Source organism: Vulpes lagopus, chromosome 7 (assembly GCF_018345385.1).
Source record: "Vulpes lagopus strain Blue_001 chromosome 7, ASM1834538v1, whole genome shotgun sequence".
Classification (NCBI taxonomy): Eukaryota; Metazoa; Chordata; class Mammalia; order Carnivora; family Canidae; genus Vulpes; species Vulpes lagopus.
Window position 1 is genome coordinate 101,915,529 of NC_054830.1, and position 19,888 is coordinate 101,935,416.

The following is a 19,888-nucleotide window of genomic DNA, read 5'->3' on the forward strand; positions in this document are numbered from 1 at the left end:
TAGATGTTTCTAATTGGAATAATTTTTATTTGAAGTCCATTTCCAATGTGCACTATTAGAAAAATGTTTTAATGTTAATAACACTAAATGTATAGATAATACAAAGTAAACCATATCATAAATCTGTGATAGAGTAAAATATGTGATTCATTAAAAATCTAGCAGTGTGTATACTAAATACTGTAATTTTGAAACAGTGATGGATGTGGTTGATATTTCAAGATATCTGTGGCAAATTAAAAGTGATATGAAAACATCTGTAAGTTGTTTTGTTGACCAAAATGAGAATACTGTTAAGACTACCTTGGCTTGTTGTCTATATTCATAATCGATGAAATTACTCTCTGAATTCTATCCAAATTAATAATCAATGGCTTGTATATATGTTGTAATAAAATCAAGAATAGAAGCAGAAATGCTAATTATCTGTGTATCACAAGATGTAGTGAAGAGAAAAAGAAATTACATTTTAATCTATATTTATTTTTTCATGTTAAGTCTGATACAGTTATAGGTACAAATATGGAGAAAGTGAGACTGTACTCCCTTTTAGATGTTATTTTTCCCCAAGAGCATTTTTGGGGGGAGATAGATGATACAGATATAGATCTTTGTTTGGGAGACACACACACACACACACACACACACACACACATTTTATTTCCCAATTTATGATATCCATTTGTACTCCTATGTTTAAAAGAAACCTAGATAGAAAAAGTAACCCAACTTAAATATTGCCAATAACCTTATTTGTGTTACATTATTTCAGCTATAACCCAAGCCTAAAATAGCTTCCTTTTCAAAAGGAAATACACCTACACAAATTTACACTGAATCTCTCTCCTTAGGTTGAAAAGAAAAAGCTCATAAAATTTTAACAAATATCATTTAATTTTAAATGCCTCACTCTCATGTAGGTCTTGAAACACATCAAAGTTGAAAGTGAATGTAATTCTGGACCTTAAAACAAAGAAAGTTTTGCATCTATTTTCAATGTTGTGGCCAAATCGTGAAGGAACAAAGGGAACTGTTTTGGAAATTTCATCATGTAACTAATAGTCTAAAAGTCGTTTTAGTCACTTGATTACCTATAAGCAGCATAATTTTATAGACTTCATTAAAATGTTTCACTCTTTCAAAATGTATTAAAATGCACTACCTCTTATACTTTACATTATGACAATTCAATAAATATACATGACACCCATGCAAGCTCGTAAATCAACTCTGTGTTAAAGGTATGGCATTAAATATATGGAAAGTATATTCAATTGATTGTGATTTTCATACTTGCATTGTTTGTTTGTGCCCAATCCCCATTTTAAATCATCTGGATACACCAAATGGAATATAGTATGTAGCTTTCTTTATTTTTTTTTTGTAGCTTTCTTTATAATTGACATATTTTTGCTGCTTCTGAAATAGGTATCAGCCTAAGCTTTGTCCTTGCCATAGGCTATAAAAGACAGTACTTTGAAGGTTTGTTTGTCTCTTTCTTTCTCTTTTTCTTCCTTTCTTCCTTCCTCTTTTCTTTTCTTTTCCTTTTTTTCTTTTTTTGATAATCCAATAAAGCATGTTCTGAGAAAGAAGCTAAAGATCCTCTCTCTTTATAAAAAGTAATAAACTTTCAAGCAAGGTTAAGACACAATAGCAGACCACTATAATTCCTTAGAAAATTCTGTAATAAAATTTTGTATTTTTCCATATTCTATTGATATTCTAAGTAGAATTTGAGATTTAAAAGTTGGGAATATAACATATGAATCAGCTTAACATTTAAGAACATGCATTATTAAAAAGGTGTTGTTAAAATGTCATATTGTAGGAGCTACATTAGCATTGTTTTAAAGGTTAGCTACATTACATGTGTCTTTAGAATCTCAAGGAATCTATAAAATTTAACTATATATCCATACATGTATATTTCATATTTACAGATATATTTTACATATTCAAACATATACGTGCATATGTGTGCAAACACAAATATATTTACCTCTATAGGTAGATAGATGATAAATATTTTTTAGATGATAAATATTCACTTGGACGTATGAAATGCATATATACAGAGAGATAGAGAGACTGTCATTTTATAATAACAGACAGGGGATCGGCCCTGCCTAGCTAGTAAGTGGATAGAGTGAATGTAGTGATTTTGTGAATTGCCTTTATAGCCTAAGAATCAAGAAAATATAGGAAAGCTTTTCTGCCACTTTGGCCGAAAGTGGTTCTTTACTGGATCCATATCCTATTTCCGTTGACCCCTTGAATAGGGTGGCTCAGCTGTTCTTTGCTTTCATGTCTTATCTCATTTTATCCTAACAACTCTATAAAGGCACATATTATTCTCTCCAGGTTATGGGTGATAAAACCAAGGGATTGAATGACTTCTATAATGGCACACTGCTGTTCTTTCCACCTTTAGAGTGCTTTGATTTCTGCCGCATTTGCAGTGTTTATCAGTGGAGAGTGGGATTTAGGACTATCTGCATCAGAATCAAATCACATGAGATTCTTGTTAAAAAAGGAGTATATTTTTGAAAAGTGCCCATACCCTGTCAAATTGGAATCTAAAGAGAGGATTTTGCATTTTTTACCAACAACCGAAGTGATTATTTTGTTTATTAAAAGGCCAAGGTTATGGCTAACAGTCTAGAGCCCGGACTGCTGAGTCATTGCCTAATGCTTGCTTCACAAAATGTGGTCTGTCCACCAGCAGTACTAGCATAACCAGAAGCTTGTTAGAAATGCAGAAACATAGGCCCAAGGCTGAAGCTTAGCATGCATGATCTTCAGTTTATTTGTCTGCATATTAGTGTGTGAGAAGTACTGCCTTAAGACTTTTTCATTCTTCATCCCATTTGGTATTTCCCAAACTGTTTTATAATATTAATAATCATCAGGAGCCATTGTCAACTACAGCTGTTCCCAGATTTCTCTCTGGAGATTATTTATGTCTGAGAAGGTGTCTGGAATTTTTATGTTCAGAAAGCACCCTAGGTGATCATTGTCATTGGATAAATTTATAAAACATCATTTCTATTATCTTTAATAAAAAGTCTCTGGTGTATATACCTGTTGGTTGTTGGGAGTTTGGGATTGGTATTTGAGTTATTGATAAACAAACAGTTGGAACAAATTATCTGTATCTGTGCAGAGGCAGCATAATGTGGGGATGATGAACACATGGATACAAGTGGCCTACATGTGCCAAAGGTACTTAAATTCTGTTTCCTCATTTGTAAAATGAGGACAATAATCCCATATACTCCATAGAGTTGTTGTGAAGAATGAATGAATTTTGATGAAAAACCCTAAAAATAATTCCTATTTACCTGATATTACTAATATGTACCCTCCCTACAAAACCCCTTTACACTTGGGCCCTTGACTTTTTGTTTGTGCTTCTCTAAACACCGCAGTGTCTCTTTGCCATATCTCTTTCATGAGAGTAAAATTAGGTTTTGGAATTTAGAACCCGATGCTCTAAATTCATTTTCCTCTCTTCCTCCTCCCCTCCTATGTAGGCAAGAGTCTGTGGTTAAAGTTTTGGACATGAAAGAACTTCTCAAGGCCACCTGCTAGCCTGCACCCCAATTTCAACTGCAGCTGTTCTAGCTCTATTTTGGGCCAGGTGGGTGTTACCATCTCCACCTTGTGACTAAAAAAAAAAAAAAAAAGAAAAGAAAAAGAAAAAAGAAACCTTCAAATACTGAGGTATGCAAAGAGGCAGTGGAAAGAATTGTCAAGTATTGAGCAGCACTTGATATAAATGATTTTATTTACATCAAAGCCCTGCAAAGATATTTTAGAGATAGTTTAACTGACAGATTATGTATTTTTGCTAAGGCCACACAGAGTAAGGGATCCTGATTCCCAACCCAGGTGTCATGGTCTCTGTAGCTGGAGCTTTCTCCAGAAGAGTTACATATTCTACATATTTCAGAAAGAATTTGAGATATATGGAGAATGCAGTACAGGTCAAGACAAAACATTTTAGGAAAGAGGAGTATGGCAATAAATTAAAGCCGTTAATATAATAGCTAACCTTTTTGAATGCTTACAACAGATCAGGCTTTATGAGTTTTCCATGTATTAATTCATCCAATCACTGAAGTGATATTCATATTATTGTAGTCCTGATTCTACAGATGAAGAAATTCAGGACCAGGGTTTTTAAGTAAATAGCCCAAGGGCACAATAAGGGCTGGCGCTGGCTTTGGAAAATAGGGAACCCAACCCCAAGTCTGAGATCTTAACCACTGTGTCATACAGCCTCCCCAAAGCTGAACTCCCAAGTGCATCTTTATTTCCAATCATTCAGGCAGCTAAGGCACAAAGGAATCCATTAGAAATTCAACTTCTGATCTTTTGCCAAGAGTAGATGGATCGATTCATCTGCAAAAATATGTTTCCAAGGGTTCAATTTAAGTAAGGACTTTTAATGTGGTATGACCATTTCCATCTGATTTAATTCTGCTTTCTGTACCAGTAGCACTCATCCCAGTTAGACCTCCAAGGTCTTAGAAAGAAGTATTGGTGTACAGCTATGGTACTGACATTTATGTGCAAACATATTTTAGGGAATTGCATTTCTATTATTGAGGCACTGTAGAAGACTTTAATTTCTGCAGATTGTTTGAAGAGTGGGAGTTGAGACTAAAGAACTTTGAGAGTGTCACAGAAAGAGTCAACTCCAAATGACTATTGGCAAGGGCAGAGTCAGCCCTCCCAGTGTTTGGGCAGATCAATTGCCACTTTTGGCAAACACCCCTCACACCTTCTTTCCAGCTTTTAAAATAAGCCATGTGGCTTAGAAGGAGACTAGCTCTAAGATACCAGAGAACTGCTCTATCCTGGTCACACAGTGGTGGGGAATAATTTTATGGGGCATCCACACTGGGCTATCCTTGGGAATCCAGGAAGAGACAAGGGAAGAAGTATTTGAAAATCATTTTTCTGGTTCTTCCTAGTAACTGAATCATCTTCCAACTCATGAGAATATTGAAACCCAGCCCATTTGCATTTTGTTTAATTTTAGCTTCCCTGTTCCCTTACTGTGACTTTTACAATTTGGATCCAAGAAAATTAACTTTATCTGAGAAGTCTGCCTCCTCCATAACGTGGGTAGGGTTAATCATACCCTGTTAGGCATCTAGGATTTGTCATGGTTGTAAAATAGTCAATGGTGCATCTATTTATCTTTCTTTCTAAATTTCATGTTCCTGGAAAGCAGTGACCTTGATTTACTCTTTTTTTTCTTTTTTTTTTTTTTAAGTCCCCAGTGTCAAGTATAGGGCTTAACACAAAAGTGTTAAATAATTGTTGGTTGAGCAGATGTCATTGAATAAATCTATAAAAATAATATGTCCATTGTTTTTGGCAAGGTAATCATACAATAACTGTCACTAATGAGGCTCATATTAACTCCATGCATAAGATAATATGAATTTAGTCTGCTATGCCAAGTACATGCTCCAGATCAACCTGGGAACTCAGCTGTGATTTGTTATCCTGGCTATTCTGCTTCTGGCTACATGAAGCAAGCTAAGCCCTCACAGCTGGTCATTCTGAAGAGGGAAGTGGCTGTCAATTTCATAAACACCAGTGGCACTATGACAAAAGGAGAAATCTGGGATATTCTTCCCCTTCAGGAGTACCTGTGTGCTCATGACCCCATCTGTCTTGTTATTTACTCAATTTCCTTAAACCACTATAATGAATCAGGCCTGTATATCAAAATTACGTAGGAGAGAGCCTATCTTCTGGATTTAGAGCTGAAATACAAAACTGAGAGAGATAAAGAAAAATATACTTCATCTAATCAGAGTATACCATTGCCTATACATTCATGATCTTTCTGAACTCTCATCCTCCCATTTTATAAATGAAGAAATGAACTCAGAGGGCCTAAATGACTGGTCCATGATCACAGAGCTAGGAATTTGCAGAGGCAGAGATTTAACTACAGGTCTTTTTGATTCTAAAACCTAGAATCAATTCATCAGCAGAATGAATTGATCTTTCTAGTACAATTAATTTAGAATGAAAGGTAGAAACTATCAAACTGCTACTCATTCAATTGGCAACTTACCGTTGAGAAAGGACTAATTAAGGAGGACAAAAACTAAGAAAAAACACTAAAATGTATAATAGCTAGAGTAATAAAGTTGAACCTTCTACTGGTATAAGGAACCAAAATGGAAGTGCACAGATTATAATCACCATTTTCATTTGCACAAAATGCCATGGCATTTATTATCTCATTTCACCCTCACAAAATCCTTAAAACATAGGTCCTCTTCATTTTGCATATAAGGTAAAGGAGATACAGGAACTGAAGGAGTGTGTGTGGGGCCAAATGGAAATTAAATGGCACCAGAATCCAGAACTTTCCCATGTGTTGAAGCCAGAATGACACGTTATGCCCAAATTGAAAATCCCCAGATGTCAAAAACAAAATCCATAGCAGTCTCATTCCTGAACGTCTGTTTAAAAGATTTCACTAAGATTCTGGTTAGGCTTTGGCTGTCTTAAAAGTCAACTATGTGAGACATTAAATAATTATGTTTCATAATAAAAATCTACTTAACATTTGAAAAGAGGAGGTAATTGATACTTTCTAACCACCTTTTTCTTTAAATTAGCCAGGGATTATCTCCATATTAAGCTATTTTTCCACCTCAATTATTGCCAATCTTTTCCTGACTGAACTGGACAATAACCCATTCATAGCCTTCCTTTTGGCAAGATATAGTCTCTAATTCACCTTTATTAACATGGCAAATTGAAACAAAATTACTTATCTCTCCTATCTCCTTTAAAAAAAAATCTCAAGCAGGCAATCTTCCTCATGTGTGGTTTTTTTTTTTTTTTTTTTTAACTTTCTCCTCTCACTTGCTTTTAAAATTCTTTTCTTTGTCTTGGATTTACTCTACCAGTTGTTAGTGTTATTTGTTTGTTTGATGGATAGAGGGAGAGCAACTGCATTATATTAGAAAGGACTGTGATACTACTTCACTGTCATGCAATTTTGAACAAAGGACTGAACTTCTCTGAGATATTTTTCTCATCCTACAGAATGGCAATAATAATAATTTCACAGGGTGATTTTGAGAAATAAAATTTCAAATTTGGTGCAGCTATAGCACAGAGCCTAGAACAGAGGAGGTACTTAATAATTAGACTTAATATTATAGGTGAAAGAGTTGTATATCCTCCTTCCAACATTAGGTTGGTAAGTACTTTGTAGGTTTGTGACAGGATGTTCTCACCGTTTAATGGGGATACTTAATCTGTCCTTAAAGACAAATTGTCAATAATACCATCTACACTAATCCTTAGCCAGTGCTTCAGATATATTGACGTCATCTTTGAGAAAAGAAACTTTTCTTCCTTTCTTTCCCCCCCTCTTTGGCATAAGTCATTGACATATATCAGGAAAGCAGCTGCAAAAATGCTGGAATTTTGACAGTTTGGGGCTGCTTGTCCTTGTCTTTTTATTCCTGTCACAATCATTCTTGAAAATAGTCTCCTTGAAACAATGAAAAAAATATATATAACCAGGTAGTTCATTTTCTAGCTCCTATTTTTCCCCATGAGCTTTAGAAAATTGGCCCCTAGAGGCCTGGCTTTATCAACCACTAGTAGCATTTGCCATGGAAATACTATCAGGCACCCCATCATTCAGCCCTTCATCAGGTACCAAGAACAGCAGTGAACACATCCACTTAAATGGAACGCGGGTCAAGGATGATGATCATAGTAATAGGTCGTCAGTACTTCAGTAGAAAAAACTGAACTGAAGTTCCTTAAGTAAAAATAGATTATTTGTTTTGCTCTGGTTTATGTTTTTAAATCTTGGTCAAGAATTCTTCAGAAGACATTCATTTAGAATAGTAGATACCTCATAGATTATTGAATGCAATAGGATTTTGGTACTTAAAGTAAAACATATGACTTTTTTTTACCAGTTACATAAAAAAAAAAAACCCCGACAAATTTCATTAGGAAATTTAATTTTTCCTCCAAAATATCTATTAGCTAGCCAATTTAACACCAACTGTACCCTTAATTATAAAACAAAAGCATCAGTCTTCTCACCAGCCCTCTTTCTCCAATCCAATGAGAACACAACAGTTTTATCTTAGTAAGAACTTTCCATAGTCAAGAAATCAAAATGCAATAATAGAAAGAAGTTGCTTATAGAAAACCTCTTTTTAACCCCCTCTAATTTCTTAAAGGAACAGACTTGCTAATTTCCTTAATGAATATAGTAACAGGGGCCTTGAGATAGCTCAGTTGGTTGGTCATCCAACACTTGATCTTGGCTTCAGTTTTGATCTCAGGGTTGTTATGTTTGAGACCCATGTTAGGCTCCACACTGGGCATGGAGCCTACTTATAAAAAATATGACAATATATTTATGGTCTCCCTTTATTTACATATTTTATAGTAGTTAGTTTCTGATACATCAGTCTACTGTAGCGTCTTAGCTCATCTTTAAATCATAAAAATGCAAATGTTATGATAATCCTAGTGGTACTGGAGGTGCTGAGATTTTAAAATTAGCAAATCTGGAAGGAACTTTCCCACAAATAAGTTGAATATACTAATCAAGATTGACTAAGTTATGTTGCATTTTCAAAAAATCCAAACTCTTATTGGTTTATACAACAAGGTTTATTTCTTGCTCATGGTATATGTCCATGTCAGGTTGGTTTCACCCAAAGAGCTAGACTGACTGAATATTCACAAATGTCACTTTTTCTATAATGCACTGTCATGAACTAATCGTATATACTTTCTCAATCACAAGGGAGCCAAAACGTATAATCCTACGATTCACCACAGGGTTAGAAGAACCATCCATAGCTAAGAATAGTCATTGGTGATCAGACCAATGACTATTCTTACCAAAGAAATTATTAATAGTGCCAGATATAAAGAGTAACCTTTGTGAGTAGGATGAACTAAGGAGGTTGAAAATACTTTTAGCAAATTGAGGAAATGCCTTTTGGATTAATCCAGGATGGAAAATGAGTTTAATCATATTGCAGTTTACTTTCCAGTTCCAAAGTCTATCTTTTCCCAGTCCTGAAACAAATGTTTCCTGAACACATATATGTCATCTCCCAGATACTGTATGGTCAAACTGGTTAAAAATACATGAATCTGTATTCAACTTATGTTTATTGAAGATTTTTTTTTTTTATTGAAGATTTATTTTACTATGAATGATACCAGGTACTATTACATACATTATTGTATGTATCCTCAAACAAATAAAGTCTGTGTAATCATTCTTGTTGAATGGATGAGGACATCAGTTAAGAAAGGAACATAAACTTGCCCAAATTTAATAGAGTTAATTGATACATCTCGGTCATTGTAATGGCAAGTTGTACTCCTTCTAACATATGTATGATAACAACAAGGAGTGGCCCATGTAAAAATAAAAACCAGACTTGATGTCCGAGCCTCTGGGGCAGCGTAGCGCCGTCCAGCCCGCCTGCCGGGCTCTCCCGCCGGGTCCCCGCACCCGCACTCGCCACGCGCGGAGCGGGGCCACGAGCCAAGGAGGAGACGCCGCCCCCCGGGCTGCAGCAAGCCGCACCTGGAGAAGCTGACCCTGGGGATCACCCACATCCTCGAATTTTCCCCAGGTGTGACAGCGGTGACTATCATAGAAAAACCACCTGCTGAACATCATATGGTTTCTTCATGGGAACAAAAAAATAACTGCATGCTACCTGAGGATGTGAAGAATTTTTACCTGATGACCAGTGGCTTCCACATGACATGGAGTGTGAAGCTGGATGAGCACACCATTCCATTGGGCAGCATGGCAATTAACAGCATCTCAAAACTGACTCAACTCAACCAGTCTTCCGTGTACTCACTCCCTAATGCACCAACTCTGGCAGACCTGGAGGATGATACACTTGAAGCCAGTGAGAACCAGCCAGAGAAGCCTCACTTTGATTCTCGCAGTGTGATATTTGAGCTGGATCCTTGCAATGGGAATGGGAAGGTTTGTCTTCTCTACAAAACAGGGAAACCAGCATTAGCGCAAGACACTGAGATCTGGTTCCTGGACAGAGCATTATACTGGCATTTTCTCACAGATACATTTACCGCTTACTATCGCCTGCTCATCACGCACCTGGGCCTGCCACAGTGGCAGTGTGCCTTCACCAGCTATGGCATTAGCCCCCAAGCCAAGCAATGGTTCAACATGTATAAACCCATCACCTACAACACAAACCTGCTTGCAGAAGAGACCAACTCCTTCGTGAACAAGCTGGATCCCGCAGAGTATTCAAGAGCAAGAACAAGACATTAATCCCCAAAAAGAAAGGGCCTGTCCAGCCTCCAGTTGGCCAGAAAGGGCCCTCAGGTCCTCCCTCCACTTCTAAATCCTCTTCTAGCTCTGGCAACCCTGTCCGGAAATGAGCACTTCACCTCCCTGCCAGCCTCACAGCCAAGATTTCCACACACAGGTGGCCCAAGCCTCAGATTCTGTGAGTGGCACCATAGACCTCTTTCTGTCTGAGCTAGCCAAATCCTAGGCCTTTTACTTCCATTGGCATTGGCCAGGAGTTCAAGGGCATACTCAGGTCTTCCAGAGTCCTTTCCTCATCCCCTGCCTCTGAAAGCTGTAGAGAGTTTCAGAACTTGTTTAAGCAGTTAAATAGAGCTGTTAAGAGCTTTCCTCTCTTTCCACCCCCAACCCTCTACACCCCTCAGCAGTCATTAGAGAAATCCCTCGAAGAAACCACTGATTTTGACCCATGAGGCATTAGAACTGTGCTGTTCAATTGGTAATCACTAGCCACATGTGGCTATTTAAACTATATTAAAAATTCAGTTCCTCAGTTGCATTAGCCCTATTGTGAGTATTCATGGGGCTAGTAAATTCTGTATTTGACAGCACAGAGATAATGGAACATTTCCATCATCACAGAAAGTTCTTTTGGGCAACACTGCAGTAGAATATTTTCATGCTGCTTTTTCTCAGATCAGTTCATTTTTGTTAGAGAATGTAGATAATTTAATGCGTCATAATGTTCCATGAAAATTCTTGAAGATACAATTGCATATGTTTATTTTTCTTAATTCTCACTCTGGTCCTTTTTAAGTTTCCTATAAAGTTTGTTGTTTCCAAAAAAAAATTTAAAAAAAAATAATAAAAAATAAAAACAAAAACAAAACGGTTGTCTACTCATGCAGAAGAATCTTTATGACATATATTTCACACTCTGGTTTGTCAGTTTCTCACTTTTGTTGCCTTCTCTTTTTTCACATTCCTCAATTGTGGACCTTTATCAAACTTCCTTTGTTACAGTATTATAATTTTTTTCCCCTTTTTTCTTAGAGAGAATCATCCATTTATACAAATTAGGTCTCACATCCAGAATATGTACCAGTATTTCCTTTTCCATTCCCCTTGTGCCAAGTCTATTTTAGTTTCATTATCCTGTTAATCTTAAAGTTTTATTTTTTTAATTTTTTTAGTAATCTTAAAGTTTTAAAGGCAAACTTTTATATTCTTCACTAAAAGCCACATTTCTCTAATATATATTTTAGTTAATTTTCAGAATATTTTCTGATTGCTCACGCTCCATCCTTTGGCATCATCTTTGATTTCTTCCTTACCTCTACATTGAGTCAGTTGAGAGCTTATCTCTCACAATGGCTCTTGAAATTCTTCCTTCTTGGTCAACCTCAATACTGAAATTCTGTCCCCATGAGATCAACTGCAAGTCTTTGCTGTAGTTTCCATTCTCCTTTCTCTTTCTGCATGTCATTGTCTTAAGTTTCTGTTGAATATTCATTTAATATCTAATAGCTGACATTCAAATTCCTCTATATTCTGGCCTAAAGCTCCTCGTCCTGCTTATTTTTCACTATGTATAACCAAAAAAAAATAGGGGCTTCTAGCTGGCTCAGTTGGTCCAGCATGTGACTCTTGATCATGGGGTTTTAAGTTTAAGCCCCATATTTGGTGTAGAAATTACCTAATAATAAAAAATTTAAAAAAATATTAAAAAAGAAAAAAATTCATTTTACTCCAAATGGCCTAGTACTTTTCTAGATATACCTTAAACTTTCTTACCACCATCCTTTTGATGATGCTATTTTTCTCATTTGAATTATACTCTCATATTCCAAATGCCTATTGAAACTCCACCTATTATGTTAGGCTGAGATAAAATTCATTGTTTTTTTTTAAACATTCTGAATGACATTCACAGCTCAATGAATGATTCTTTTCTTTGTGTTACTATAGTTCTCACTCCATGCACTAATCAGTGAGAATGCCATATTCTACCTATGATCCACAACTTCTAACCTAATAGATTGGCTTCTCATTTATATTAGGTAGACAACAGACATCATTGGTCAATAAATTATTAAATTGGTAACTTTCTGGAAGCAAACCAAACAGTCTTAATGAAAAAAATTAAATTTGGATTATCTTTGGGGTGCCTGTCTGGCTGTCAGTAGAGCATGCGACTCAATCTCAGGGTTATGAGTTCCAGCCCCCTGTTAGGTTTAGAGATTACTTAAAAAAATTAAACCTTTAAAAAAATAAAAATAAGTATGGATTATCCTTGACATCAAAATTTCACTTCAAGGAGAACTTAGAGCTTTGTATTATGTTATTAAAAAATAGGAACCAACCTAATTTTCTGTATGAAGTAGTAGTAGAGGAAAATTCTTGTTAGAACATTTGTGGTCTACTCATAAATTCAAATTAAAAAATATATTGGAAACAATGTACAATTATATTTAATGTTATGGAATAATGTGCACAAATAAATTTAAGAGAAGACAGAGAAGGTTACAAAAAAAGTACTCTTTTTTTTTTCTTAAGACTATACAATGAACCACGATTCCTTTTTCTTCTGAGCTCTCACCCCCTTGTAGCTATTTATGGCTATGAGACTTGTTTTGGCCAATAAGATGTGAGTGGAGGTGATAATGTGCACCATTTCCAGGCAGTAGCATTTAAAGTGGAGTGTAAACGTTTTACTCTTCTAATGTTCTTTTTTTTTTTTTTCTTCTAATGTTCTTTTACTTGGGTTCAAAAAGTCAGGTCCTACTCTTATTCTTCTCGACATCTGATGCAAAGTAGGTGTTTAAAGAGACTGTTGAAGGGGGCATCTGGGTGGCTCAGTTGGTTAAGCACCTAATCTTGATCTCAGGTCAGGTCTTGCTCTCAGGGTCATGAGTTCAAGCCCCACGTTGGGCTCCATGCTGGCCATGGAGCCTATTAAAGAAAAAGAAGAAGAAGAAAAAGAGAGACTATTGAAGGAATGCATGAAGAAATGAATTGTAATTATTGTTAAAAAGCATATGAAATGTTTGGAGTAAATTACAGGAAAAAATGATGACTTTATGAATTCTTTACAAGAATCTGACTAGAATGTAAGTATTATATTTTCTCTCTGATACTTTGTAGGTATAATTTTGAAAACTTTTTTTTAAAACAAAATAGAAATTTTTCCTTTATACTCATTTTGAAATGCTTATGGAGTAACTGGGACATTTGTCAAAGTGAAGTGGTAGCTATTGATGGATACTACTACCATTAATACCATCTGTATATCTTACAGAAAATATCTATGAGAACAGCTGAAATCTTGAGGATAAAATTATGTATAATTTGGGGCAACTTGTGGCTCTGTTGCTTAAGCATCAGACTCTTAATCTCAGTTCAGATCTCTATCAGAGTTGTAAGTTTAAGCCCTGCATCAGGCTCCAAACTGGCCATGGAGCCTACTTTAAAGAAAAGTACCTAAGTTATGGATTTTATTAGTATTTTATTAACATTTTTAGTATAAATAATTATGATACTAAACCATCAAGTAAGGGTAGCTCTTATGACCTGTTTTGTGTATCTGATTTAATGGGTGTTATAATATTGAGATTAGTTCAAAGGATCATTTATTAAATAAACTTAGTGTTCTTTTAATACTGACATGCTTCCAACAGTAATCTGAAGGTTTCTATTTCTGATCTTTGTTTACAATTGTTTTTGTTTTCTACTCACGAGGAATGTTTCATCAAATTTAATACCCCAGGCAGCAGAATATATTGATGGATCTCTGGCAAATTTTAGATGAAATAGCTTGATCCAGTATGAGTTTCAGAAAATAATGAGTATTGTAAAAATGAGACAAAGTCTGAGTGAAGATTTTCTAAGACATAAAAAAGCAAACTTGTCATGCAATTAAGCTACAGGAAACAACTAATTTAAAATAACTCTAAAATATTATATGTACTTGTATTTATTCAACAGAATGCATATAAATTTAATAGATTGTATAGTAAATATAATATATTAAATATAATATAATTAACATTGAGATGCAAATTATAAAGGTGCTTCTTTTTAGCACATCTATGAAATGTAGCAGGTGTATGGTTGGTTATGTGATATGTGACCTGCCTTTCTTGCAGTTAGGGAATTGGCAGTGCTTCTTTAAATATGTTTCCAAAACTGTCTCCTATAGCACCTAAAATCATACCCAGAATGGATTTGCAATTATTTACGGATGTAATGTGTAGTCTCTAATACACTGCAGCTGTGGCTAGGATTTATGATTTTATATAGCTTTTACTGAGTGCACTTGAGGTCATTTTTCCATTGCACAATAAGTTTTCCAATATAAGATAAGCTTTTATTTTCCTGTGGTTGCTCTCAACCTTAAAATATGCCATATAGGAGAAAGTAGTAGCAGCTGTGCAAAGCATCTATAGTAAGAAGCTAGCTATATGATATGATGTAAAGACAAGAAGAGATATGTGATGGAAGCTGATTTTTCTATGGTTAAAGCCTTGGGTGTCAATATCAAGTATGGCTCTCTATGTCTAGGGATATTCCTTACGGGTTTTTCAGGTTGTGCCTTGTTCAGAAGCATCTAGGAGAGGAGGAAAGTTGAGATAGTAAGTATGCTTCTTATGCCAGACAGTGGATCCTGGGATGATACTACACCAGCTAGAGGAAAGGACTGTCATACTGCAATTTATTTCTATATATTTAGGTGCCTTTTTTGCATTTTATCCACTGAAAGGGAGCCTTTTTTCTTCTACTTCTTCTCATAATGTTTTTCACATCTCTGTTCTTTACTCTCAGCCAATCTAGTAGGAAATCCACTTTTACTTCATTTGTAGGCTGCTAACACTTACTTTCCTTCTTTAGGTTCCTCTCACTCATGAGTCAAACAGGGTCTCCTATGTATTCCACTTTCACAGGGGGAATTTCTCAATCAGTCCCTCTGAATTTCAAAGCCACCTCTGTTTCTTCCTTCCCTTGGGCAACTGACCTAATAATTTTCAGCCTCATTTTCCTCTTCTACAAGATAAACAAGATTATCCCTATTTTATAGGATTATGAGATAAAACAAGAAATAATTCATGCCAGTGATGAGCAGATGCATAGCACCTAAGAATGCACTTAGGCACTCACTATGTATTTATTCATTTTTTTCCTTCTCTATGTCCTACTACTTAAGCCTGTACATTTTTTTCAATTTTTTTATTTGTAACTCAGTAGTATTAAAACTACAAATAATAGCAAAAGGAATCTCAGAATTCCAAAAATCTATGACGTTCTCATTATGATTCCATGTCTAATGCTTCCTGACTTCTTGCAGGAAGCCAGTTCTGAGATCATCCTTCTCTTGAATGTATTCCTGAATGTCCAGGCCATCACACCACTTGTCTTCCCTGCCTGGGGAAAAAACAAGAGTCTAATAGTGTAGGCTTTACAGCCAGACTGCATTAGATTCAAACCCTACTTCTTACTAGCCATCTGACCTTAAGATGATTATTAATATTCTCTTCTCAAATTGCTCATCTAGGAATTGAGAATAATGATGGTACCTAAACTTTGGATTGTGATGAATATTTAGTGAAATGATTACATGAAAGGTGCTTAGTGAAATGTTGTGCACTAAGCAAAGTCTCAGTTTGTTGTTGTTTATCATTTTCTACTTCACTCGTCAGGAAAACCCATCTGTCCAATGGTAGAATTAAATCTAAACTGGGGAACAGTTCCCAAAATGTGTCCTTCTGAAGAGTAGTTAATAAATATTACTGGTTAAGTTTTACATACACATAAACCCACACACAACACACATACATTTGAAAAAGCTGGCTTTAAAAAAAGTTATACATGTTTATATCCTGAATGAAGTCTCAGACCCTTCAATATGCTACTGTGCATTGGTAGATTATGGAGTGAGTGCACAGTATATACTATACTAATTTACCCACAATCGCTTGTTTAGTCTTGTAGATTATTTTTAGTGAAGAACCTTTCAAACCTCTCTTTTTAATCATAATTCTACTCACCCTTCTTTTAACAATCAAAAGTTGGTAAGCTTGGCATCTTTAGACATTACATGACAAATTGTCCCAGCTCTACTATCTTTTAGTACTAAAAAGAGAAGGCTCAGCATACTAAGATAACCACAGATTTCTAAGGACTGTGAGGTCAGTATAATTTGGCCTTTGTGGTTACTACCTCATTTGCTTAGGGCAGACTTGTCAAGTGGTGTACTACAAATGATAAGAAAGAAATCCTCCAAAGTATTATTTATTTCTAGAGAGCATGGCCAGAAACCTCAAATAGTTTCACCCTCTAATCACAAATATTACAAAATTTAAAAATAATAATAGCAAAAAAAGCTCGATCTCTTATCAGGGCACCTGGCTGGCTCAGTAGATTAAGCATCTTCTCTGACTCTTGGTTTCAGCATGTTCTCAGGGTAGCTGGATTGAGCCTGTGTTGGGCTCTGCACTCAGCAGGGAGTCTGCTTGAGGTTCTCTCTCTCGTTCACTCTGCCCTCCTCCCCCATGCTGTTTCTCTCTGTGTGTTCCTCTTTAAAGTAAATAAATCGTTAAAAATAAAATTCTTATGTACTATCATACACACGTACATTTAATAATTAATATGAGAGAACACATTTTTGGTTGTATAAAAATAACGCTCTATAGTAACTCACACAGGAATGCTGATAATAGTTTATTACCACCCAACACATAATTACTGTAAATTTGATTTTAAAATAGTCCAGAGGGGATCCCTGGGTGGCGCAGCCGGTTTGGCGCTGCTTTGGCCCAGGGCGCGATCCTGGAGACCCGGGATCGAATCCCACATCAGGCTCCCGGTGCATGGAGCCTGCTTCTCCCTCTGCCTGTGTCTCTCCCTCTCTCTCTCTCTCTCTCTCTCTCTCTCTCTCTCTCTGTCTCTCTGTCTCTCATGAATAAATAAATAAATCTTAAAATTAAAAAAAAAAAAAAAAAAAAAGCTCGATCTCTTATCAGGGCACCTGGCTGGCTCAGTTGATTAAGCATCTTCTCTGACTCTTGGTTTCAGCATGTTCTCAGGGTAGCTGGATTGAGCCTGTGTTGGGCTCTGCACTCAGCAGGGAGTCTGCTTGAGGTTCTCTCTCTCGTTCACTCTGCCCTCCTCCCCCATGCTGTTTCTCTCTGTGTGTTCCTCTTTAAAGTAAATAAATCGTTAAAAATAAAATTCTTATGTACTATCATACACACGTACATTTAATAATTAATATGAGAGAACACATTTTTGGTTGTATAAAAATAACGCTCTATAGTAACTCACACAGGAATGCTGATAATAGTTTATTACCACCCAACACATAATTACTGTAAATTTGATTTTAAAATAGTCCAGAGGGGATCCCTGGGTGGCGCAGCGGTTTGGCGCTGCTTTGGCCCAGGGCGCGATCCTGGAGACCCGGGATCGAATCCCACATCAGGCTCCCGGTGCATGGAGCCTGCTTCTCCCTCTGCCTGTGTCTCTCCCTCTCTCTCTCTCTCTGTCTCTCTGTCTCTCATGAATAAATAAATAAAATCTTAAAATTAAAAAAAAAAAAAAAAAAAAAAAAAAAAAAAAAAAAGCTCGATCTCTTATCAGGGCACCTGGCTGGCTCAGTAGATTAAGCATCTTCTCTGACTCTTGGTTTCAGCATGTTCTCAGGGTAGCTGGATTGAGCCTGTGTTGGGCTCTGCACTCAGCAGGGAGTCTGCTTGAGGTTCTCTCTCTCGTTCACTCTGCCCTCCTCCCCCATGCTGTTTCTCTCTGTGTGTTCCTCTTTAAAGTAAATAAATCGTTAAAAATAAAATTCTTATGTACTATCATACACACGTACATTTATTTATGATAGAGAGAGAGAGAGAGAGGCAGAGACACAGGCAGAGGGAGAAGCAGGCTCCAATGCACCGGGAGCCTGACGTGGGATTCGATCCCAGATCTCCAGGATCACGCCCTGGGCCAAAGGCAGGCGCCAAACTGCTGCGCAACCCAGGGATCCCGGGCAATGGTATTAAAAACTCGATCTCTTGGGAAGCCCCGGTGGCTCAGTGGTTTAAGTGCCACCTGCAGCCTAGGGCGTGATCCTGGAGACCTGGGATCAAGTTCCACATCAGGGTCCCTGCATGGAGCCGGTTTCTCCCTCTGTCTGTGTCTGTGCCTCTCTCTCTCTCTCTCTGTCTCTCTGTCTCTCATGAATAAATAAATAAAATCTTAAAATTAAAAAAAAAAAAAAAAGCTCGATCTCTTATCAGGGCACCTGGCTGGCTCAGTTGATTAAGCATCTTCTCTGACTCTTGGTTTCAGCATGTTCTCAGGGTAGCTGGATTGAGCCCTGAGTTGGGCTCTGCACTCAGCAGGGAGTCTGCTTGAGGTTCTCTCTCTCGTTCACTCTGCCCTCCCTCCCCCCATGCTGTTTCTCTCTGTGTGTTCCTCTTTAAAGTAAATAAATCGTTAAAAATAAAATTCTTATGTACTATCATACACACGTACATTTAATAATTAATATGAGAGAACACATTTTGGTTGTATAAAAATAACGCCTCTATAGTAACTCACAGGAACTGCTGACTAATAGTTAATTACCACCCAACACATAATTACTGTAAATTTGATTTTAAAATAGTCCAGAGGGGATCCCTGGGTGGCGCAGCGGTTTGGCGCCTGCCTTTGGCCCAGGGCGCGATCCTGGAGACCCGGGATCGAATCCCACATCAGGCTCCCGGTGCATGGAGCCTGCTTCTCCCTCTGCCTGTGTCTCTCTCTCTCTCTCTCTCTCTCTGTGACTATCATAAATAAATAAAAAAAAATTTTTTTTAAATAATAAAATAAAATAAAATAGTCCAGATTAACACTTTAATGTTTTATGCATTAGATTAATAGTCTATGCATATTAACTCAATTTTCATTCTTATCCAGATGTCGTGTTCATGTACTGTCACAGTAGAAAAAAAAAACACTGGTTAGTTTTCTATCTTGAATTGCAGTGGGGGGTCATGAGTAATGAAAAGGGTAAGACTGTATTCATATCAATATGGCTGATGTAATTTTTTCTACTGTTGTATTACAAGTATCACCAGTGGTGACATCCAGGTATGATGTGGGTTATACACATTCATGGGTTCTGAAGTAAAATATGGGACAATTAATGATTCCTAAAAGACAGTTTCAGACTGTAGGATAAAATACTGAAATACTCTATTATGCTCCATCTGTGACGTATTGCACATTTTTACCTTATTTTACTGTGCCTTGCAGATTGAGCATTGCAAAAAGAGAATATATCAAGTTAAATCCATTAAAGTGAAAGCATTCCTCTACTATTTGGAGTGTCAGTATGAGACTTCATACATGGTTTTGTTTAGAACCAGCAAAATGACAGAATATCTCACCTACATCTCTTTCCTCTTTGTAGGTTTTGCATAGTTTTCTGTTTTCTTCAAATTTCTATGCTGACACCTTAAGGCTTACAATACTCTGCTCTGAGGTTTATTGCTATTATAATGAATCTTAAAACAGTCTATAGGACAC

General features: G+C 36.5%; 1 protein-coding gene and 1 long non-coding RNA gene across 2 annotated transcripts in view; both read left to right on the forward strand.

The window, feature by feature from the left end:
* Positions 1-19,888, forward strand: part of LOC121494299 — a 923,457-nt gene that overhangs the window by 213,908 nt on the left and 689,661 nt on the right. The window lies entirely within an intron of this gene.
* On the forward strand, positions 9,608-10,472 carry LOC121494297 (tubulin polyglutamylase complex subunit 2-like). The gene is given in 2 exon segments (XM_041760564.1): positions 9,608-10,316; positions 10,319-10,472. Coding segments are annotated over 2 exon segments (741 nt in total). The 5' UTR covers positions 9,608-9,718; the 3' UTR covers positions 10,462-10,472.